General features: G+C 40.5%; 1 protein-coding gene across 1 annotated transcript in view; it reads left to right on the top strand.

The window, feature by feature from the left end:
* The first annotated feature begins 1,156 nt into the window (after window positions 1–1,156).
* HS6ST1 (heparan sulfate 6-O-sulfotransferase 1) overlaps window positions 1,157–25,467 on the top strand; it is a 202,790-nt gene continuing 178,479 nt past the window's right edge. Inside the window, exon 1 of the mRNA XM_007428669.4 lies at window positions 1,157–2,328. Coding sequence (XP_007428731.1) covers window positions 1,811–2,328 — 518 coding nt within the window. The 5' untranslated portion in view covers window positions 1,157–1,810. The remainder of the gene's footprint in view (window positions 2,329–25,467) is intronic.

The raw sequence follows: 25,467 nt of genomic DNA, 5'->3' as shown, positions 1-25,467 counted from the left end.
TCTTTAACTAGCTAAGCTGAAGGCAGTATTACAAGTGATAAATGCCAGAACTGGCCCTACTATTAGCTGGAATGAGACAGTTGTCTTAGACGATACAGGCTGAAAAGGGCAGCAAGGCATTGGGAGGAAAAAGCTGGATGCCCCAGTAGCCTTATTTATGCCCTCTAAGGAAAAGTCTGCTGCTCTAAAAGAAAGTCCTGAATACATCTCAGGGCAACTGACAGCTTTTGCACATGGCTTGAAAGGGGTTGCCCTTTTCATCTCAGGCACAAAATAATTTTGGACCAGCCCTTCTTTTGTTTGAATCTTCAAGCAGTTCAGTATGGGTCTGATAATGCAATCAACTGCACCCCTCTTGCAAAGTAAACCTCACTGAATGTGATGGGATTCCCTCCAAAGTGTGATTGAGCTCTGACTTTTCCTAATTTGATCTCTCTTGATGATTAGATCTGTCAAAGGCAAAATGAGTCTTTTAAGATCACTTGTAAGTATGTGAAAGATCTCTGGATTGAATCGTACCATTCGTAAACGTGGAAGCAAAAATGCTGATTTTAATTATTAGGGAAAAAATGTTTTTGTGGACCATTTCCAAAGAGTCTTCAAGAGAAAGCTTTTAGAACAAACCTTTACAATATTAAAAGGTCATTAGTTAGTTGCCTTGTTCAAGATAACATTCTTACTTTTAAAGTAAAAGTGCATATCCAAATATTGCATAGTTTTTATTTTTATGAACTAAGTCTTGTATTGCATTATTGTGCTATACTGTGAAATAAATTTTCAGATAAAGATTATTGCTGCAAATAGACTTTCAGGTCGGTTTTGATTCATGGCTGAGTTTTAATGCCAGGGAAAAGTAGCACCTGTTGAAGGATCGTGCAGTTGTTCCAAAGCTCTTGAGAAGGACAGCCCGAGAAGATAAGAGAACCGGGGTCTTCCTTTAACTAGAAAAGGGAGCAAAATAGACCTCGCGATTGAAGAGCAGCCCGCCCTTCTTTTCTTCTGGATCAGGAATGGAGGGGGGAGAGAGATCTGACCCCCAGTTCTGAAATCAGTGGATACAATTGCTCCTGAACGTGAAGATCGTTATCTGCGCCTCCCTATTGGTAGGCTTTGGTTATGTAAAAGAGGAAGTGGAGAAGTCCCCAAAACACCGCAGCCACAGCAGCAGCGCGCGCACACCCAAAATTTCTACGGGCGGGCGCTTGCAACTTCGGAGCCTCCAGATTTGCTGTCTTTGCGGCGTGCCTGTGTATTGCTGCCGCCGCGGCCGCCGCGTCTGCTCTCCCTTCTCCAGTGCGTGCTTGGAGCTGCGAGAGGAGCGAGAGGAGGCGGCGCTGTGCATGCTGGGCTCGGATCATGGTGGGGCTTGGCAATAGGAAGCCAGGCAGGAAGGACTCGAACTAGCGTGCGGCGGCGGCGGGCAGCCCGGCGTGAAACGAGGGGCTGCGGGTCGCGTAAGCCCGACCGCCCGGCCAGATTGGAGCTGGAGTAAAGGTGGAGACAAAGTCCCGTAGGCAGAGGCGGGACGGGGCTGTGAGGGAGGCGGATCCGGGGGAGGGGGTCATTTGGAACCGCGCTCTACGCCCCCCTCCCCCGTCCTCGCCTCCCCCTTTCGCTGATCTGACTGAAGGAGAAGAGAAAAAGGAGAGGGGCAGGGAATCCCCGCTTCTTGCAAAGGGGGGCGCCGGTTGGTTGTCGGTGCTGGTGTTTCAGGCAAAGCAAGGCAAGAGGAGCGTATTTCGGCGCCGCCAACACCTCCAGGAGCAGCCGCCGCCGCCGCCGCCTCCCCATTGCCGGGAGATGGTGGCATATGAAGCGCGCTGGAAGGACCATGGTTGAAAGGAACAGCAAGTTCCTGCTGATCGTGGCGGGCTCGGTGTGCTTCATGCTTATCCTGTACCAGTATGTGGGGCCGGGGCTGAGTCTGGGCTCGCCGAGCGGCCGCTCTTACCAGGATGAGCTGGACCTCTTCCCCACTCCGGACCCGCACTACGTCAAGAAGTACTACTTCCCCGTGCGGGAGTTGGAGCGCCAGCTGGCCTTCGACATGAAGGGAGACGACGTGATCGTCTTCCTGCACATCCAGAAGACGGGCGGCACCACCTTCGGCCGCCACCTGGTGCAGAACGTGCGCCTCGAGGTGCCCTGCGACTGCCGGCCCGGGCAGAAGAAATGCACCTGCTACCGGCCCAACCGCCGGGAGACCTGGCTCTTCTCGCGCTTCTCCACGGGCTGGAGCTGCGGGCTGCACGCCGACTGGACCGAGCTCACCAACTGCGTGCCGGGCGTCTTGGACAAGCGAGAGAGCGCCGCGGTCAAACCTCCCAGGTGAGTCTGTGGGGCGGGGCAGGAAGGCTCCTTCGCGCAGTGACCTCTTTCTTCTCCTCTTCCCTCCTCCGGTGTATTATTTATACACTCTCCGCACCGCCGGACCTCTCTTTTTCTCACTACAACCTTGTTAGGTAGGCTGGAGAACAGTAGAGCCCAAGGTCAGCCAGTGAGCTTCAGGCTTCTCTGAGTAGATATATATATGTGTACCTGGAGTTACCCATTGCTAATCTGACACTCTGGCTGCTACCTGTACTTCACAAGTCACCCAATGCCAGGAGCTTCTTGCTGAATCTCTGGGAGCTTGGTGGTTTCCATAGCTGACTTATGCCAAGTATTTTGCCCAGCAGGCTGGTGGCTGAGGGAAAGATACAGTTCAGACATGCCCAGCTGCCCCCTGAGTCTTCAGCCAAAGCCTTACTTAGCCTTGCAAGTTGATTCACATTTACTGCACTGCTGTGACTCCCTCCCACTGCTGGCAGCTTTTGGGATCAAGCTCAGAATCAGTTTTTGAACTGTTTTGATACCTACCTAGCTCTCCTTTCGGGGTGTGTGTGTGTGTTTGCTCTGTCCTGTGTTCTCAGCATGCCAACTTAGTCCCCAGACTTGGTTCTCCATGCAGTTGGTGCCTGTTTTCCCTCTTCCTGCCCATGTGTGTGTGTGACACAGATTGGGCAGGCTATCCATTCCTCTTCACGTGCTTGTGGAAGGAAACAGAGCGAGGTTGCACCTATGGAATTTCTGTGTCTCATGCAGCTGCTGAGCCTCTGAAAGGAAGGAAGACAGAAAGAATTGCATCAATCCCATTTACGTGGCCTGCACGTCTCCATACTGTGCTCATCGACCCCCATAGCCATCTTTCTTATCCACTGCCTTCTGCTGCAACTCTCCTTTCCTGCTTTAGACACTCTGGACCTGGCTTCCCCCCTAGACTTTGTAGGACCTCCCTGAGACTAACCCATTTTGTATGAGAGCTTTAATATGTACTCCTAACCGGAGAGGAGAGGGCTCCTGAGAATGTGTGGAATGTATGCCCATTACAGTCAGTCTCCATTCACCTAGAATAAGGGGCAGAAGTTCAGAGTCCCATTTAAGAGCTTTCAGGGAAATGGGAAGCTGAAGGTTTTTCACTTTAGATGTGAAATGCTGCCTCTTGTCCATCTCATTTCTCACATTTTAACAACTTTCCTTCATTTGATTCTAGGTTTCACACACATGCTTGTGGAACTTACCTCCCTGGACCTGGGTCTTTGTCAACAGTAGATCTTTCTCTTGCAATGTGGACCCTTCTCATTCTCAGAGCTATCCGTATTTTTCTGCATTATAAGCACATATGAGAGAAACACGGATCTCTTTTGCAGGCTTGGCACTGTGTTCTTGGTCAGTCTGGTCTCTTGCCAGATCCTTTTGTATCATTTATAGACTTTTGTTTTCCTTTTTTTTTTTGTGATACCGGCTGTTGTCTTTGTACATATTTGCTGACTGTAATATCCCTTTTCTATCATCCACTCTCCTATCCAGTTAATAAATAGTATGCCTTATTTATAGAAATGCATGGAATTCTTGCTTTTACACAGTTATCTTATACCTGTGCTTTTCAGCCAAGTAACTTTTCTCTTAGACTGTCCTGTTGATTGTTCATGCACTTTCCCTACAGCCATGCCTGCTTGATTCTCCCCATGTCTCCATCCCCCACCCCATTTTCCTTTTAGATGGCATTAATCTTCTTAAGCATCCTTCATTCCTGTCCTAGACACATACCTTTTTCTTGCGATCCATGGTGCCTACATTAATTCTTAAAACACCTTTCATCTCCTCTGTATGGTTTCCTTTTATCTGGATTGCTAAGGTTCTGGAATATAGATGAAAAGTCCAGCTAAATGTCATTTTTTTTAAAGCATTCTACTCACCCACAATTCATGCACGTATTACTTCCATTTAACTTAGGAAGCTTGCTTGCTTGCTTGCTCGCTCCCTCCCTCTTCCTTCCTTCCTTCCTTCCTTCCTTCCTTCCTTCCTTCCTTCCTTCCTTCCTTCCTTCCTTGTGAGGTAGTTCAATCCTTCTCTTCCAAGCTGGTTTTTTTTTCTTTAAGTCATCAGAAGTGCTTCTATTTCCTTAGTTTCCAATTTTACTACCTTGAAGTCACGTTTAAAGATTTATTGTTCGCTCAGCATCCTACCGTAAGTCATTGATTCCTGCTACTTTTTAGAGCCTTGGTCTCCAACACAGCTCCTCTAGTGCCATAGGGTTTTATGTTCATATTGTTGTCCATATATATTGGTCATATCCTCTGTAATCCTTCCAGTGAGTAGGCAGTTTTGGGAGGCAGAACAAAGCATATTTGTCTTTCCTCTGCTGCACAGCTCATTTATTTCTCCCTCTTTCCCCCATTTCAGTTAGACGTTCAGCATGCGCTGCTGCATGCAGTTATTAATTATATTTATTGATTCTGCTGTTGTTGCTATCTTTTCAATACACCTTGCTCAAATTTTGATTAATTGTTCTAATTGCCCTATAATCTGCTCTTATGAAAGCTGACTCAGGAATATCAATTCAAGAAACTCATCTAAAAGGGTTCCTTTTCTGCAAAGACAAACATATGTGAATACTTGCAAACAATGTTCCCCACCCCCCACCCTCTGTATACATTGATACTTGATGAAGCATTGTAAATGATATGACGGTTTCATGTTCTTGGAACTTTTATGTAAAAAAAACCCCAAACCCAAACAAGCAGCTTTGGTTAGCAAATCATTAGTAGATAAAATAGATTTATGGGCAGATATTGTTGCATGCTTCCCTCACTTAAATTTATACTTAAACACTGTTCTTACATGGTTTTCCTTTCTCAGAACAATGAAAAGCTTGGATAGGGAAAACCCAAGTCATACATTTTGTTGTGTGTTTGCTGGGATAGTAATGTCCAGAAATTGCTTGCTTTGGCTGAGTAATCCTAAGGACTTTGGAACTGTGTTGTGTCTATGATGAAGTTTATAATCTAACAGATTAAATATCTTGGCTTTGCAATCACTCTCAGTTTTTCTTTTCTCTGGCAACTAATGCTATTTACTAAGAATCATTTTCTTAGGGGTTTAATAATAATAACCATGCATAAGATTGCAGTCCTAAATTAAGGTAGTGGCAGATTTATGATTTAGAGTATCATGGCCCATGTGCACATTCAGATATTGAGTTTGGCTTATCCTTTTAGCTTTTCTCATGATGTCCTACTTTGGCTGAAAAAACTACTCTATTGATGTTCACCCATGAAGCATCGATGGCATTATGGAGGTTTAGTAATCTATTGCTCCAAGCCATCCTCAATGAATAAGCATCATCCTTGCCATTAATTAACTCTGAACTGGACAGTGTTTTGGATAATAATAATAAACGAATTGCTGGCTGACTATAATATCGCTGTGTCACATAGGCCTATTGTACTGCAGTCCATTTTAGCTTGTCCACAAAAAGATAACATTTCGCCTGCCTGTAATGAAATCTGGCTTCATAAACAAGAGCTGTTTATGTAAACCACTGATGAAGTGGATTTTCTTTGTAAAGCTAGAAAGGGGATTCATTCTTGCATTATTTCCACTACAGTGGTGGCTGTATCAGTTCATTTTGCCGCTTTGAATAATGTATCTAGGGTAATGGAACAACCTATGTTTTCATGTCTGGCACACATTACAGAGCCTGCTGGGAGCAGGAAAATTCATTGGGTGATAATCTTTTATTGGAACAGCTTCTGCCATTGAAGTATGTGCAGTATTTCGGGATTCCTGGAGCTTTCATCTGGTCAACAGAATTCTGTTGCTGTTGACAATTTTATTTCAAAGACCAGCAGAAATATTACCCCAGATGCATTGCACTTGAAGAACTCTTTGCTTGCAATCCTTAAGCAAACCCATTGCAAAGCAAATGCATTAAATGACACTTCTGAATAAATATGCATAGGAGTAGGATGTGGGTGGCTCAGTAGGACAGGATCCCATACATGATACTTGAGTCCCCTCAAATGCAGCTACTGGTCTTATCCTTTTGAATTGATGTAGCAGTCTCTTCTGTTTCATAATTTGCTATTTGATAACGCGCTCCTTCAGGTTTGTTGCATCAGAGATGGAAGTGTGGAAAAGCTGTATGTTCAGGAAAGAAAAGGACTCGTGTTTCTTCTAATGCACCCTGTCGGTGTCTTACAGGCATTCTTGAAGGTCATTCAGTAGTGCTCATAAATACGTACAAATCATCAGCTGAAAGATTGTTAACCCTGGAAGCAGTGCCATTTTAGCAGTGCTAAGTGCATCCTTACACTACATTCCATGAGCTTCTGTGTAGTTCCTGCATTCAGAATGCAATGGCTGTTACAGTTTTCCTGCTCCAGGTTGGTCTTGATCATAGCAATACCTTTTTCACAGGGACATTTAAATTGATTTTCTTCTTTGTCTGTGTAGTGGCATCGCATAGCCTAATTGTTTATTTTTCAATGTTTGTTTTGTTTTGGAGAGGTTGGATAAAAGCAGGAATATTGTTAGACAATTGCAGTTGTTACAGTATCCTAAGAATTACAGTTTAAAGGCAACACTTTTTCTTTGCCCTGCAATTAAAAAAAAAAAAAAAACACTGTGACTTGCTGGAGTGAGCTTATTTAAAGTGCATTTGGTGTTGTGGGTACTCTTACAAAGTGGCTGCAGTAATGAGTGTGACTAGTCACAAAATGCTCATTTATTAGAAAGGCAAACTAACTCCCCCCCTCCCATGTTCCCTATCATCACAGGTTGGTATGTGTGGGGGAGGAGTCATTTGCCTTTTTTCTGGGTGCAGAGCATAGAGCGTTCTGGGCTGGAACCATCCATCATGTTGATTTTCAAAGAATATCTGTGGGCCCAATATGGGGTCCAGAGACATTCTTGTTAATAAAGAAGATGCTGAAATCTGGTGCTCTGCTTTACAGAATGCTAGAATCCCATCTTTGTTTTGCATTAAAATAATCTTAATAAAATTAGCCTCAAGGCACATTCCCATGCGTACATTGATCCCTATTAGATATGGAGCATAGGTATGCGAGTTACATTGGAAACTAGATTTTCCCAAAAATGTCTTGCTAACAACCAACATCCATATAGCACAAGGCTTAAGAAGCCCAAAACAATATGTCTTTTAAGCTGTGGAAAGGGTGGGGAAAAAGCACTGGATTTACATGGTAATGGATATGAGAAAGGATTGCATTCTTATATTGAGAGAAGGGAATCAACTCTTTCAAGTGGCTTCATTCTTGTATGCAGTAAAGATTCTTGCCTTGCCATGCCATGTTTGAGTAGTTTCTGCTAATTTAGAGCCAGAGAGTACCTCACATCTGAAGGAGGACATGCTTCCAGGGCTCCTTCAGTGCCATCTCCCATCTGCTGTGGTCTGTCAGAAGCAAACAATAATTCCAGATTCTGTTCTCCCATGGAGAACCAGGTTTCAGCTTTACCATACTTCAGGCACAGTTGGAATTTGTGCTCAGGCACATTTGCCAGCCTCGCCTCCTCTTCTCAGGTTACATTTTTCCTTCACAGAGGAGAAAACAGGGAAGTATCAGCCTGCTGATAGGGCCCATGGAATCTTTAATGAACTCAAATCAGCCTCTTAGCCCTCAATGACATCTCACTTTTCTCAGAAATGTGGGTAGCTGATACCCCAATAACCACAGCTAGAAGATATCTTGGGTAAAGGTAGACTGGGGAGGGGGAGGAATATGGGCTGTCCAGTTCCTTGGGTACTGTTTGCAAAACCCCATGGGTTATGATGTGGCAGAAGTCACTGAAGCCCATAGACACTAAATTACCTAGTTCTGTATTTCAGTTGCTCCTTTTTTCCACATAAGAGAGTAACTAATATCCCATCTCTATTGAGGTCCAAATCAGACACTGTGTAGAAGATCCACAATTAGTTTTTCTCTTTGTATTGCTGATTTGCAGCACTGTGTGGTTGTTGTGGTGATTAGGGCAGTAATACTCTTGGGGAACATGGTATTCAAATCCTTCCTCCCTAGGCAGCTATTACTTCTGCACGGAAGGAGACATGAAGAACATCCATTTTTGCTTGGAAAGGATTGACTGAGCATGCAACTTCTTAAACTCCTTGAAGCAGTCATTTGGTGTGGATTACCATATTTTGCTGCTGAAAATAGAACTGCCTCACTTCTCTCCTTCTGTGCTTTCCCTCCCACTTCCCTGGTTTCTTAGCCTCCTTCTTCTTCTTCTTCTTCCCTAAATTTACTTTTTTAATTCATGAGTTTCCTCCACAGCTTTGCTTAATCTTGGTTTTGTGTTCACATTAACGAGGACCTGCCACAGAAATGTACCTGCTGAGCCTTTCACCGGAATTTCTCACTGCTGGCAAAACTGCTAGGAACATCCCTCCTATGTTCACAAACATAAAAATTAAATAATAACAGTGGTAAAAATAAATCTGCTATCAAATGAGTGAGCTGATTGTCAGATTGAGAGAATTGTCCACAAGGTTCTAGGAAGAAATAAATTCCTCTGGCTCAAAGCTTAAATATTTGTAAATGAGTCTTATCACTTTTTCTGGCAGACAGTGTTTTGTTCATTAAATTTGAAGGAACAAAATAGCTTTAGATTGTGGCAAATTTTGTTTGCATGTTGTGTGTATATTTTCACAGCTTGGTATAATTTTTTTTCTCTCTTGCTGCAAATTTATTTTCTGCCTGTTTAGAAGCTCCAGATGGACCATGTCAAGAGCCAGGCTATTTTGTGAAGTCTTACATATACAGCTCATGTATTCATGCCTAAGCTCATCCCCTGCTTAGGTGTAAAGCTGTCTGAACAACTAATACTTACATTGGATGGGGGAATGGCAAGTTACAACCCCAAACTCCTTTTCTTGCAGCCTTCAAAGTCATCTTTTGCTGCAAATCAATGATATTTGTTTTCTGTCACTTAAAAAAAAATAATAACCCTTGTAATTACTTCCTAAAAAACAGAGAAAAGCTCCAGACCCTCTTTCCCCTCCCCAACAAATCTTGGGGGTAGAATGAAAATCCCAACTTTATTCTAAAGTTCTGTGCTTCCCTTCTTGAACCACTGTGTATTGATTGACAGATTTCAGGATTCTAACAAAAAGCCAAGTACTGTAGATCTTGTAAACTTACATTCTGTCCACTCAACCAGTCCCACAAGCTAGGAAGTAGAATTACTTAACTTCTCATTAGCATACCGAAGTGAATTGCACATTTACTATGGGCAACACAACCAATTAAGTTGTAGCTAGGACTGACCACAAGCTTTCAATATAAAGTAGGTGTAGGTGGCCTTCAGACCACATGTAGCCCCAGCACTCCATTTGTGCCTCTGCAACACCCTGAGATTACATCTCTGAAAGTCCATGGCAAAATAGCCAAATTTCAGTCACGGTTTAGGCCCATTTAGGGTTTGGTATAAGGGTGGGAATTAACTGATGTTTTAATCACACTTCTTCTAGTAATATCACAGTGTTATCAGGTGGCTCCTGTGGACTTTAAGGAGGTTTGGAGGCTGAGTTTTTGTCCTTGATTATTCAAACATAGTCTTCCCTGATCTACAGCATCTGTGATTCACTTAGTTGTCTCAGAACATTTTAAGTATTGTTCTTACTTTTGACTATGAAGCCTCAAAGCTAGAATATGCTTTCAAAAAAACCATTCTGTTTTTGTCAATTAATAACATCCAATCTTTCAATTCACTGTTGTTGTTTTTTGATAACTTACCTCAATGGGATTGAATTTCAAGTGCTATGTTGAAAAAGCACTCTGTAAATGAAACGTTTGTGACCCCAAGTTCCTAGGATTGCACAGGACAGAAACAGAAATAAACATTCCATATTACACTACCATCTGTACACATCAGTCTCTGAGTAACACCCAGTGAAACTTATAGGGTTTCTGAGTTTCAGTGGATTGGATTCCTTGATTAAAACTTTTTTCTCTTTCTTCCCCAATTCTAGTTTTTTCAAAAAAGTATCTGCTTCCTCTGTAGGCTTGCTCAATATTGGGCTTTGTATGCATACTTACACAACTCTGTCACATAATTAATTGCTGAGCTTTCATTGAAATTTCTCACTTCCTGGAAAAGTGCAAAGAACATGTTGATTGTCTTAAAAATTGAAAAACTACTGCTATTACTACTAATATAACTCTACTGTCAAGTGTGTCCTCATACTGTATTTAGAGCCTTCAGTAAGGATATTTCTCATAAAGTAAGGATAAGTAATCTGCAGGCAGCATGCAATTCTCAGCCCCTCTTTGAAGACTCTAGAGCAGTGTTTCTCAACCTTGGCAACTTGAAGATGTATGGACCAACTCCCATAATTCTGGGAGTTGGTCCACACATCTTCAAGCTGCCAAGGTTGAGAAACGCTGCTCTAGAGCATCCCCTAATCAAGCACCATAAGTCATCAGGAGTCTTTCCTGACTTATGGACAAAATGTGCATCCCCTTTGTGCCCAAAATCAGAGGGCTAGGGCCTAAATTTTTGGAATTGGGAGGAAGTAACTTCCCCAAATTATGTCTTGTATTCTGCTGTAAACTGCAATCTGTAGTTTTGTTGACACTGAAGACAGATTGGGGTTTGATTTGCAGTAGACCAGCAAAGATTCCTAACTCCAAATAGTTGATAGTCTTACTTATTTGCTAGGAACATTTGATCTGATATGAGAAGAATATTATTTTAATGAATTATATCTATATTCTGGTAAAGAGTTCAGGGCAGTCTATGAGCAAGGCATGGCATTTCACCATTCCTGAGTCTGCACCTCTGTGATACAAAGTGGCAAAGAACTGGCAAAGTGAGAAACGAAAGCGTCTGGGATCAAACAGAACTGTTTGGTAAACATAGGGCAAGGGCAGCATTGGAGCAGCAGGAAATAGTAGTTCAAGATTTGAAAATTCACCCATATATATAGCACCAGATTCTTAGCTGGTTAGAGAAGCCACTTTTTGTGCTATTAAGGTTGTTTGTACCTGCTGTAAAGAATCTCATCCACTCAATTTGTGTCCTTGAGTTCTGTAAGAGTGTTAAGTTCCAGAGGAAGGATTATCAAAGTAGTCTAGAGGCAACTTTTTGATATGTGATCACACACCATTGTTTCCTTTGGTAGGAGAAGGAAACTTATTAACTTCCAGCTCTGCTGTGGCACAAACAGAATTTGTTGTGAGGACAGTTTGCCGTGAGAATGCTGTAGCTTTGGCATAGGCAATTTCCCATTGGTGGGAACTGTTTTGGCCTTCTAAGCTCTCTTTCCTAAGGGTGTTAAATCTGCTGAGATGCTACACCAGTGTTGTCCAAACTTGGCCACTTTAAGATGAGTGGACTTCAACATGCTGGCTGGGGAATTCTGGGAGTTGAAGTCCACTCATCTTAAAGTGGCCAAGTTTGGACAACACTGTGCTACACCATCCTTTCAGCGGACAAATTGGCAGAAGATGTAGTAATAACACTAACTGAAGACACTGCACCAGTTGGATGCCAGTTGTTTTCGGTTTTGCACCGGTCAGTTGGAAGAAGCACTGTCAAGATTGATAGCTTTGAGGACTACTGTGGGGCAGAATTAAAACAGAGGCTGGAGCTTTACAGAAATGTAAGCAGTGGCAGTATGATATGCTGAGAGTCAAACAGAGAGTGAGTAATTATCCAAGATCACAAAAAACTTTTTAGCTGAGTGAGGATTTAACTTAGAGTATCTCTAAGCAGCCGCTAATTCCACTGAATAGAAAATTTTTGATTTTCCAGATGATATTTGATCCCATCATTAACATGACTACTGGTTAGGGGTTATGGGAACTGTAGTCAACCAAAGCCAGCTCTTCTGTTGTACTACACTAACTCTCAGCCTCCCTTTCCTTTCCTTTTTTTTTTTTTTAAATCTGTAACTACATTATACTTGGTCTTTTTGAAGCTCCCTTGATTTCTTACTGCTGGTTTATTTATTGATTGCATTGGGAAATGTTTCTTTATGGGTCATATGACCTAATGTAAATTCGTTTATGATGGGCTCATTTTTCTCAATCTGCTATTCTCCAGTTGCACTGAATTTCAGCTCCCATAACTCTCCAGCCAGAATTGTCAAAAAAAATTTACAGAAGTTGAAATCCATTACATCTGAAGAATATCAGAATTGAGGAGCTGTAAAATATCTTGATATTTCTTAGGTCAAGTGGGGCACAACTATGGTATACCTCTTTGTTTAATGAAAGACAATGAAATCTTTGCACAAAAAATGCACTTGGAAAGCCGCTTGTTCTTTTGCATAATATTTATATTATTCTCATAATTGTTGAGCAATCAGATCTATATCTGCCTTTCTCAGATATGCACATTTGAAACTGGAACAGTTGCAGTATTGTATTAGATGTGATAGCAATCTTTCTAAGTCATGAATGACACAGGAGCTTGGATTGGAGCATGGATTCTCCTGGAAGGGCTATTTTCCAGTGGATACTGAGGGTGGGAATCATTGTTTTCATGGAAGCAAACCAGCTGTCTTTGTTTTCAATCCTCATAATGTTTTTGACTGTGGTGATACTCAAGCTGGCAAGGAGAGAACATTTCTGCAGGACACTTCCAAAATCCTGTAAAAGAAAATAGCAACACTGGCCTTGCAGAAGATTGGAAAGGAGGTTGCTTGTTACAAGTTAATTTTGTTCTGAAACGAAAGACATTTATTCATGAACTTGGCATAGTTGTTCCAAAACATAAGCCTTCTTCCACACCATTCAGTGGGAATAATTTTAAGAATATTCTTCTCTTATTGAAATCAGTGGGATATTTAAAGTATTTAACAGGCTGAGTAATGATATTTTTTTCCCATTGTCCCTGTGGGAACTATAATAATTGATTTGTCAGTGCAATATCTGGTTATTTTAATTCTCAGGGAACAACTTTTTTTTCCTTGCTTAATTTTCAGTGAAGAAATTGGAGCATGAGTAAGAAATAGATTATTTTTGTAGACAATCCTTTCATGGAGCACTGCCATGTGGCCACATTACAAATGATGCAAGTACATATATTTTGGAATATGTCAAATGTGAATGTTTTCAATGCTATACAGCTGGGCAAAGAATGTATCTGTAAGAGCATTGCTTAATCTCTAATTTCATGTGGCTCTCAGCATCATCTAGGCAAACCGGATATTGTGGGCCCCACTGGATCTTTTTCTTTGTTCCTTTCCTGGTGTGTATGTGAAAGAGAGCTATGTACAATCGTATAAGCTCTGTCAGCTTTCAGCCCTGATTCTGTCTCCATCAGATGTGCACAGCTAATGGACTTTTTCCATAAATTGGGGGGGGGGGGGAAATGATCCAAACTTGTTATAAGAATGTCATTTGTACATCCTGTTATTTATTTTAATTCATTTAACTTTTTAAAAGACAGATTTCTTATCTAAGCATCACTTGTGAAACCAATCTTTATCAACCTCTGGAACAACTCTTGACATTTGTGGGCAAAATAGATACAGAGTCTTTTATACCATAAACCATTCGCTGGCAGTCCACATCTAGCTTGTACCATACTCTCCCACCCCACCCTAGTTTTTGCTGATCCTGATTTTCAAACACGGCCAGCCTGACAGTGTGACCTCTCTTTGCCTGCACTGCATTGGAGAATTCAGTGGGAGAAATCTTGGGAAGGGAAGGAGTCCAATAGACTACATTGCTGCTACTTGCTACAAGTGGTGAGGGGTATGGCAGGTAAATAGGTATGAATGTGCTTCCCAGCAGCACTTGACCCACAACAACATTGAGGTTCTTGTTCTCTGAGGTTCTGAATGAGCCACATCCTTGGAGGCAAATGGCATGCAGTAGCCATATCTTGCATGCAGCATCAGGCGACCCTCAGGAGCATGTCCTGTATTTTTCCAATGTGTGATAGATTTCACTCTTAGTATATGTTCTGTATGCATTATTTAGGAGATGTATTAAGCAACATCTGATTTCTGAGTAATATTAGATTAGAAAGGTTAATTGCTGGCGAAAGTAAAGAGCATTTTGAAAGAAATGCTAAAAGGGTAATGTAGCTTGGCTTATAGAATAAAACCTGCTTGTTGTCAGAGTCAGGATTTCTTACAGGTAGCTTGTCTAGTATATCTGTAGTATGAAGAAAATTATAACTTGTTATAATTGGTTGTCAGTTAGCAATTATAGCTTGTATGTGAAACGCTAGGAACATTTGAAAGCATTGTACAAGTATGAGTAATAATTCCATGGTCACAGAGCTATAGTTAGGAGTATGTCGGCTGCCTACTTAACTGCCTCTTTACTATGCCTCAAAAGCAATTGTAGCTAAGATGGTCTGTGAAAAACTCCATAGCTGAGTTAGGACCAACTCAAGTGATTCTTCATCAAGCAGTAGGCACTAGGAAAGGAGCAAAAGTTAAACCAGATGTTTCAGGCATGCAGTCTGCAGTTCAATGATAGTTGCAGGAATGGTTTAATCAGCAGTGGGTGCCATTTCCCTGATAAATGGTTTTGGAGGATTCAAAAAGATTACATACTCTTTTGTGCTTATTTGAGTGGTCCTAATAAAGCATTATTCAATTATAAAATTGGGATATTTTGATAATGGTATGTTGGTTTACTTTTAAAATGTATCTCGTTGCTTGTAAAAATCTTGCTTCCTTATATCACAGTCTTTAGAAATGTTCTAACCTCTTTTCCCTAGACAATTCTGATTAAGCTAAGCTATGTGAATGTTTCTTTTCCCTAGGAAGGACTGTGGGGCTCTTGTCTTGATCTTAATTGAAAAGTGATTTGCTTTCTAGCCATGCATCTTGAAGCATTCTATACTGCTGATGCTTGGTAAGTAATACCTTTGGGACTCTTGATCCGTCCCAAGTGCTAACCAATAAACTTAAAGAATTTTGATCAGACTAATAATACAAGAAGACCTCAAAATTGAACAGAGGGGAAAAGCAGTTTCTCAGTACACTCTTTGGAGGTGAGTGGGTGAGACAGTTCTCCTTAACTCTATGTTCTAAACAGTTACATGTCCATACGTTCTCTTTAATCGTGGTTATTTAATATCTGTCTGAATAGTTGTTGATTTTACACAGATGATAACTGAAATGTCTCTAAATTTACTCTACTCTGTCCTGTTTTGTGTTCATGCTAAGTTCAACTTAACAGCTGGAAAAACCCTTTGGAGAAGGAATTTTTGGCAAATGTCTTTCATCTTTAAGAAGAAAATAGTGATTTACAACCAGTAGTTTCATGCTAACATCACATCTTAATTGCATAACTCCAGCTTATGAACTAGTGATTCTTTGATTATGCCTAACTACAACTTACAGTAGTACATTTTATTCAGTGCATTTTGATATTTGTAAAAGCATTTTTCCTGTTTGCAAAGTCTTTGTTTTCATAACCATATAAACATAATAAAGAGGTATAAATATATACATTTTGAATAAAATAATGTAAATTTGTTTGCAGTGACTGAAGTTCTCAAGATTTTTTATACCAAGGATAGAGAAAATTTTAGAATACTCACTAAAACATTAATATTCTGCTTTTATAAAGTTAAGGAATAGCCAGAGATAGAAGTAAGTCCAACAGTTTGAAACATTTTGGTATTGTATTTAGCACCAAAAAGAACTGGATATCCTCCCTACACAAAGCATTCAGACAAACCAAACAATAGACTTTTGATCACTGTTAAAAAATGAAACTCCATGATACCATTTCAAACCGCATCCTGAAAATCTATAGGCAACTTATAAATGCTTTAAGCCTGGCCACTCTTGCCTTAAAATATCACATAGGATGGATTATTGTGGGTGCTTTTCAAAATCTCTTTCTGATGCTTTCATTTATGAAACAGCCTCATAAAAGGAAGGGGCCATGAAAGCAGGGCCCAAAATGGCATTTGCTAACATTTTGTTTTCCTTCCAACTCCTTTTGTTGCCCACTGTCTATCACTGGCAGTTTCCTTTCTGCTGTCAAATCTTGTCAATATAGAATCTATCTGGATGCATGTTTCTGTGTGTGCAATATAGGTGTGTGGCCCTTTCCCCCCTTTAGTAACTGCTGCTAGGAGATTAGTGACAGCCTTGCAAGCATTGGGGTGGGGAGAAAGAGATCAATGTTGCATTGCTGAGACAAGCTACGGGAGATTGCTGGCTCATCAGTTCCTGGCCTCTTTTGCTGTTCCTAATGGAAGCAATGGATGGTCTACAGCAAAAACATTAAAGTGCAATCATAATCGGTCAGCTATTCCTTCTGTTCACCTACTTTAAATCAGAAAAGACAGGATTAATCTTACCCTTCCTCCTTCCTCTCCCCTGACTTTTAAAGCTTCTTTTAAGTGGGTTTCTCCAGAGCAAAGTGGCAGATACAAATTGTGTTGCTGCATAGGAAGCAAGAATGAATAGTTTTATCCTGTCTAATGCTGTGCTTGTCTGCTGAAATGAATCACTGTCTCAAAGCAAACATGTTTAGAGCCCCTTGCCAGGGCAACTGCAAGCCACCTTCTAGAGCCCTCTGGATTCTGGGGGTGGCCTGTGAATGCTTTCGCTTTCCAGTTCAATTAACTGATTGGAGACCAACTAGTCAATAATGTGCTGAATATTTTTCTTAAAGATTTGGTTCTTACTCATAGAAACATATGGATATGGTATATAACTACTCTGTCATTGTGTCTCAGACTGACAGAAAATGTAAGGATGGATTTTATCTCCCAGCTTGGGGTATGAGTGAGTGCTGTGGTTCTGCACTGGCTAGCCTGGCTTTTGTTTTTCTCTTATGGCATTATGTGGACGATGCATAAGAAGTTGGCAGGCCTGCAGTCTGCAGATCTCTCACACAGGTTTTCCTCATCAGTTAGACCAGAGATGCAGAACTGAGGTCCCAAATCTGAATTTCAGGCTCCTGAAATTCTCAAGTACAGCCTTGAGGCCCCTCTGACTTTACCACTCACTCTGCATCTCGGTATGACAAAAGAGAAAAATGATTAAAGGTGTGGAAAGTTCTCAGGTGAGCTGTATTTTATGTATTGAACTGTATTGTCATTATGTTTTCATCAACTCAAATTTAATTTTTATCCTGGCTTTACCCTGGTATGCCACCCAAAAACCAGATGTGGCCTCAGCTGAGAGTTGCATGTGGGAAAATGGTAGAACTTTGTGTGTGTCATGACAGAAAGTTTACTGTCAATAAAAGATTTTTCTACTGTCCTCACAGTCATATCTTTTCCTGATGGGTCAATATCAAGCACACAAAACTAAATTAGGGATGGGAAGTATTTAGTCAGTATGTAGCCTGACCAAGCATACACTGTAATAGCTCGCTTTGCGCTTTGTGTTCTCCTTTTTTTCCCAATTAAAGCTCAGACTTGCTTACAATAATATCCTGACAAGTCCCCCCTCCACCCCTCCAAAGAACATGGAAAATAATCTGATAGTAAAAATGCTACAGTAGCCTAGTGATCAAATTGTTCTTCAGGGAACATGGGGAAAAATGCAATTATAGACATTAACTCTTAATAGACATAACATATTACATGTATTTCAAATACTAAAGCTTAATTTTAAATTGCTTTTCAATTCTTATAAGTGGCGGGGAATGTTTTCTGATAACTCTCATTCCATTTGCAGCCCTCTGCAAATTCCGCACCATTCTCAAACCATTCCTGGTCCCTTAAGAGCATATTTTTGGGGGGCTGCCAAATCTGCAGAGGAAAAGGTAGAGGCAGGAAGACCGTGAGCTCTGAACTCTGTTCCATTCCTGGAAAGAAAATAAGGATCCAAGCCATATCCATATGTTTCTATGAATAAGAACCAAATCTTTAAGAAAAATATTCAGCACGTTATTGACTAGTGGGTCAAACACATTTTAAAGTAATTATTTATCTCTTTATTGATCTTGGTTTGTTCCTAAAAGAAGCATCATTGAATAAAATGGAAGGCTACTGAATATGGTATATTGTGCAAAGTGTACTTAAAGTCCACTTGTTTGGTTGTCTTTAAATGTTTGGAAGAATTTGATAAAGTGAAATGTAGATTTCTTTATTTTTTATTGTAAATTCAATTTGGTTATACATTCATTTCTTTAATTAATCAGCAGTTTTCATCAGTGAGCCAGTTTGGAGTAGTGATCAAGGCATCAGGCTAGAAACCAGGAGACAGATTTCTAGTCCTGCCTTAAGCATAAAGCCAGCTGGGTGACCTTGGGCCAGTCACTCTCTCAGTTGCAGGAAGAAGTCATTGGCAAGCCACTTCCAAAAATGTTGCCAAGGAAACTCCAAGAACTTGTCCAGGCAGTCTCCAGGAGTTAAAACTGATGTGAAGGCACAAATTTTCTTTATATTCATCAGCATAAGCAGTAATTTGCTTCAGTAGATCTGATACATTTTCCCCCCAAATAAATGACACCAAGCAAGCATGCCTGCTTTTTCCCATTTTATTTTATTTATTTATTGTTATATAGCATAGAGTTTTAAGAAGAACAAGAATATTTCCATCAGAACATCAAAACAGAAATCCTGCAATACATTTGTCTGCAGATTGCACGCTCATTTTTCATAATGTCCAAATCGAGATGTACTATTGCAATTTAAACTAAATAACTTATGCAGTAGTAGGTTTTGAAGTTATTTTAATAAGTCTTCTGTTATATTAACTACATAAATAGAGACAGTTTCAAAAAGCCGCTGGACTTGATATCAGCTGGGTAGAATTGTCTCTGCTGCTTTCTTAAAGTACCTCATAAATACATAATAAAATAGATTCTATTCAACAAATCTTGTAAGGCAGGAATGCTGCAGAGAAAGTGCGTGAATTTAGTCCCCCATTATGACTAATCACCACAGCTCTGTAGAAAGGCAGCTCCTTGTCTCATCTGAGAACATCTTTATTGTTGTCACTGATGAGAACCATATACGGTTTTGTGAGTGTTTACAGAGCTCAAATGGAAATACATAAACATTTGTGATTAAATTAAGAAGAAACAATAAACTGTTTTATCTGAGAGTCTGTCTCAATCAGAAGCTGCCCTAAAAATGTAGGTAGTGACTGGAAACTTCTAACGTCTGTATTAATTCACTGAAGCTGAGATGATGTTTGCGCTCTGCTCTTACGGTCCCCATCCCCCAAAGCCACTCAGTCCCTCCACTTCAGATACAATTCATTTATTGAGATTTTGCTCCCTTCTGTTTTCTTTTTACTCAGCTCCATGCTGAGGAAAATTAGGGTTAGATTAGAAAATTAGAACTTGCTAGTACTTTCCTTGGAGGTATGAGTTAAAACATAACATAGAAGAAAATGGACTTTTATGGAGTCCACAAGGGAGCTTAACAACCAGGCTGTTGTTTCAATTTGCATTCTGGGCTGGGGTGTAAAATGTTCTATTTCCTGACTCCATAGTTTCGGTGTTTGCCACTGGTCACATTTAAATGGATTAGAAATAAAAAGAGGAAAAATGCAGGCTAATAATAAATACATTTATTGCAGTTGCCAGTTTCTATTCATAGTTGAAAGTTTGCCTAATTTTCTGCACAAGTAATAGGAATCAATTACTGTGCTTTCATGAAAGTTACAAAAGTGGCCTAAATGGTAAATGTTTTGTTGCTTATGTGGCTCACTTTTGAAAGCAGCTGTCCCCAACCTTGCTCCTTCCAGATGCTTTGGATCTTCAGCTCCTTGAGTTCCCTTACAGGTTGTGAAGTCTTTTCTAAAGAGGCAGGAATACAACCCAAGGCCAGCTAGTATGGGTTTGTGTAGAAAGTCTTCATGAAAACTTATCACCAATCAATGCTGTAGCAACCTTCTTTCTCTTTAGAGGCTGCATGGAAGGAACTTGAAGCATTTTAACACATCAGTCTAAGCTTTGGAGTCAGGCAGTGTCTAAATTTAATAAAATAAATAACTACACTCTCTTCAGTTTTGGTTTATGTATTGGGTGAACAAAACTTTTTTTTTTTAATAAAACATGGTCAATGACACCAATCTGCAACCTTCTTCAGTTCAAAGGCTGGACTGAACTACAAAAGGTAGGTGGGACCAGGACAAAAATTACAATTTTTTAAATTTAAAGTACAATTAAATTAGCTAAGTACATTTTGTATGATTATTCTCCACATATCTGCCTTATTCTGCTGTCATGCTAAAATCACAATTCAGCAGCAACTTTTGAAGCTCTTGGACCATATCCAAGGCTCTATATCCATGGCTACATGGGCACTTCTGCTTTATGACTCAGCTCTGTGAGCTGCATGAACCCTGATACTTGCTTAAAGACAAAAGCTGATACTGTTCTGTCTCTTATCTTTGCTAGAATCAGATTGAGGCACTTGAGTTCCACATTATTAATCTTTTGGAAAGTAGGAAAGGGGATCAAGACAACAGATATGGTGTTTTTGCTATTTTAGAACCTTCAACCTAGTAGGCATGTGTCAGAACAGGCAGAGAGATTGTTTTCAATGGATTAAACTTCCCTATCCACAACTTCCCTTCTAAATGTCATAAGAGGGAGGAGGAAGAATGAGAATGTATATTCTTAATTGAACTTAGGTGTCTTCTGCAGAAAAACAGAAAATGCATTCATCCTGTATGAATTGACTTTTAACAATGAAGTATAATAGGGTATGAACTGTGGCTATTATAGAACTGGCTATTTTTGCTTGACATAGAGAAACCATGATTGCTCTCTTCTGTTGGAGCATGATTGCTCTGTTAGTCAGAAGGAAGAGGAGTGCATCCTTCTGAAGTCTTTCCCCACTGCAGCATTGACCTTATTCTATAGTATATAAGTGAAAGAAAGTGCGGAAGTGCTTCTCAAATTCCCACAACCTTAGGGTCTTCACTTCTCTGACATAAGTAGATAAAACATAACAGATAAAGATTTCCCACACCTCCAGTGGAGAGGAAAGAAGTATTTTTTTCCTTCTTTTCTGTCCCTTTGAGAGACCTGCATCATATTTTTAGAGAGTGTGTGTTGTGTATAGTGCAAAATCATTGCAAGCTAAGCAGATTATTTAGTTCACGAACAGCAGTTGCCTCTTGATAAGTCCAGGGCATACGTGTAATTTATTTTTGCCAGTTTTGTGATTTGGGAATGTGTCCATGAGATAAATATTAGTATATCTCAAACAGAAATGGGCCACTTCCTCAAAGAACACAGATTGTCTTAAAAGTTAGAGTTGGATGGATCTGTAAAGTTGATAGAAACTTATTCTTCAATTATATTTCAGCCTTTCTTTGAAGGAAGATACTTTTCTCAGTGCAGAGGTTCCTTTATGCCTTTAAATTAAAAATGCTCACCTAAAGAGGATAATAATGAAGAAATTGGCTCCTAAGAAATATAAAGAAATATAAGTTCCAATCTCATAATACGGGGAGAAAGAGAACCAGACTGCTTGATCAGGATTGTAACTGTAAGTTTCTCATTATTTTCATTGTTAAGAACTGGGTTGAAACCAGATTGAGTGTCAGTTTTATTTGGCATTTAAAACACTTCCAGTCCCTTAGCGGGAATGTTGCCTTCCCCCTTGTACCTACTCTCGTTGTTCTTGCTTATGAAACTGAGAACTGCAGGCATAGATGCAGGTCTTATAAATTCAGTCTGACAGGCAGAGTGGATGGAATTGTTTGCTTGGCCTCCAGCTACAAAAGCCAAGGATCCCTTCTCTAGGTTTTGTAGCACTAAAAAATAAAATAAAAGAAGCAATTGAGTTTGTTTAGCATCTTTGCATTTCTCATGCATAAAGATCTTTTAATCTTGGTCATGGTAATTGAGCTGTCGATGGAGAACCCCAAGCAGTAAACTTTGTTGAGTGTGGATTTTTCTGTTCCAGTAGGTGAATAGATATTTTAACCTGAATTATAGCTTAACTGAAAATAATATTTTAGTAAAAATGTATTATATTTTTGCTTTAAAACAGTTGTATTTTTTTCCTTTTTTCCCCCAACATGTCACTGTAATACAAATCCCTTTCAAAAATAGTAATGTAACACTTGCCTTGATTCCAGAGCACGTTCCTCCCCATAATATATAGTGCTTCTTATTGGTAAAAGCATTTATCTATGTGAAATGTATACCCCGTTTTTTTTTCAAATAAATTCAAACCAGTTTACAACAATAAAACGAAGTACAAGCGTTGGATACCTCTCAGTAGAATTCTGCAGGTTGCAGTTTCCAAGCTCTTTTCAGAAGCACCATACTGCACTGCGGTTGTCTAATCCAGAGGTAGCAAGACTGACTGATTGTCATGACAGTCTAAATGGGAAGAAGCTCATCACCACTGATAACTACCTGTGGGTCCACAGGCAGGTAAAGGGCAGCCCTCAAGCTACATAGCTGTTCATTCAGGAGGCATGTAATGTAACCCCACCCAGATAGGTGGAACCCAGAGCCCAGTCACGCTGCGTAGCTGGCTATTTCTGTTCTATTTGGATTATGTTGTAGCTCATCATGTCCGATCTAGTTCTTTATACCTAACTAGGATCAGATTAAAAAGGAGAAAGGTACGGATTTAACTGCATATTGATGCCCACATTTTTGGATTACTTCATGTATCAGTTTCATATAGAAGTTGATGAGCCAAGGAGGCAAGATGGAATCATGCAGCAACCCGTAGGCTACCAGCCAAAGGCAAGAACAATAAACCCCAGTATTCTTCTCTCTAGCTGTGTCTTGGTATATCCGTAATATTGTTTGCAAACTAAAACCAGAGCCTCTGTGCTACTGACTCTTTTGCCCTTGGCTTATCAGTTGTATCAAAGCCTTCAAGTGCAGCCATGGCTCTGTATAAGCTGAATGCTAGCTTGAACTTTGTGAGTATGTATGTATGTATGTATATTTGTTCTGTCTTTTCTGAATCTAAGGAAACTTAAGCTGGATGAGATGGTTTCCAAAAACAGTGTCTTAAATAGCGTAAACCTTAGTGCTGCCCCGTATTGGCTGAAAAGCTTTTAACTCCTCATTACAATTTTTTCTGATTATGGAAATCTGAGGTGGCCACTTGGGCATAGATGTTTAATATCTCCAGAGTAGATCACATTTAATTATAAGCCTGCTCTCTGTTAATGTCTGCTTATGCAAATGGGATAGCACTGTCCTAAACCACAGATAGTAAAAGTCCATGAAACCTCAACACGTGTCAGAAAGTGAAGTCAAATGATAGCAATTAATATGGGATATAAAACCCAGTGCAAATACTCATTTTGCTCAATAGCATGATAATACTTAACCTCCTTTCCCTAGCTCTGTTTGTGCATCTGCTACGTCCATTCCAGTGCAGGTATGTAGAGAACGGAGCCATTCTTTCTCCAGTGTGCCCTGCCCTGCCTATGCCCTTGTTTTCATTTTTCAGTCCTTTAAATTTCATGGCATCCAGCCTCCTATAATCATCCCCTCTAAGAGGCAATAAGGGGCTTGACTGTCTTGTGCCAAACAGAGCTGCACAGCTGCCATCCACTTGTTTTATTGTCTGTGGAAGCTGCACCTAGCTAGTGTTTTATGCTATTCAATTATTAGCACAAGCATGCTGCAAATGTGCAGGAAATATATTTTTATTTCTTCACCATAAAAAGAAAAATAACTGCATTTTCTCCCTCGTTTAAAGCCATTCAACAAAGTATGTGTTCTAAATGGATTTTACTGGATCTCCATTTTACCTCTCTTCTTTTCTGTCAAGCCCACGTCCCCTCCCCCTCCTGATCAACTTGATCAGCTTTCAAAGAAAAAGAGTGGTTGATGGGAAGCAGGCTTCCTCAGCCTGGCCTTCCCAGACGTATTGGGTCTACAATCACATCAGGGGTGAAAATGTGGGAAAGGTAGACAGTTTGTGGCCTGCAGGCACAGAGGCTTCCCTGGGGCCCTCTTACTGCCCACTCCTTGTCTACACCTTCAACCAACATGTTTGAGTAGGGTAGGCCCACCAGGTCTTAGCTGTAAAAATCCTGATGACTCCTAGATGGCTACAAGGAATTACTGTTCCTCTCTCTCTTTTCTGGCATAACTTGTGGCCATCCAGGTTTTGCAACCCAAGCAAGGTGCCTCAGGGGGAACCATAGTAGAAGAACAGCATGAAGGAAGGAGGGGAAGAATGAGGCAAGAACCACCACTGCTGCTTCCTTCTCTTTGTCTGTTGCTGCTCCCAAATCTGCCATTGCCTCAGCAGTAGAACTCTGAGCCGCTGCTCTCTTCTCCTTCTCAGGTTTCTCTTTCTCCTTCCTTGCGAAGGAGCTAGGGCAAAAGAATAGGCATAGCTACCTGAGCTGCAAAATCTAGACAGCCACTAGAAAAAGAGGTAAAAAGAGGCAAAACCACTAGTAAAGAGGTAATAAACCACTTTTTCTGGCTGCCATCTCCTGATGGTTGACAAGTTTGTAGCCAATACATGGTGAGCCTTGTCTCCTCTTTTGCTGGCTTATTTCCCCATAGCTTCTGCAGCGTGGGTGGGACTGCCTGCCTTCAGCTGCAGCAGCTTAAAGGGCTCGGCACCTAAACTTTCACCATTGGAGAGCCCCTTCTGAGATATTTGCTCTGGGCCCAGAGAGTTCTACTTATGCCCCTGACCCGCATAGCTCCCAGTCAGTAAAACTGTACCAAATAAAGATTATAGGCACTGTAGTCCAAAATTGCTTTTAGTGAAGGTTGGTTAACAGGATGGCAAAGTTCTGGCTTGAAAAAGCAAGTATCATTTGGAGTTTATAGGCCTGTTTTACTCTAAATTAGATCTGCTTGCTCATTGTCCCTTGAGCAAAATTACCATAATCATCTGCAGCTTACACCAGAAAGGTTTGCTTTCACTGTCCAGAAGATTTGGTCACTGTGAAGTAAACTGTAGGTTGAAAACCACATGCACTTAATTATCTTGGTGAAAATTGCCTGATAGGTAACAAGTATGGTGGCTTGTTCAGTGGACTTTATTGGGCCTTTCTAAACACTTATTTGGAATAGAACATGTTTTCAGGATCCCTTAGCAGATCATTCTTCAAATTTCTAAGTAATGTCAAGAGACTGTACAGTTTGAGATTGTTTTGTTTAAATTTATATTATCCTTATCTTCAAAGTTCAAGGAAAATAGAAATGCTATTTAGCACTGTACACACAGTATCTTACATATTGTCATTGCAATATATGTTTAATTAACTTTTCTTTTTAGAAC

This window comes from Python bivittatus, unplaced genomic scaffold, assembly GCF_059951505.1.
Source record: "Python bivittatus isolate LINGU-HERP-01145 unplaced genomic scaffold, Pbiv_v1 ctg000980_np1212, whole genome shotgun sequence".
Lineage (NCBI taxonomy): Eukaryota > Metazoa > Chordata > Lepidosauria > Squamata > Pythonidae > Python > Python bivittatus.
This window is presented reverse-complemented; position numbering and strand designations above follow the sequence as displayed.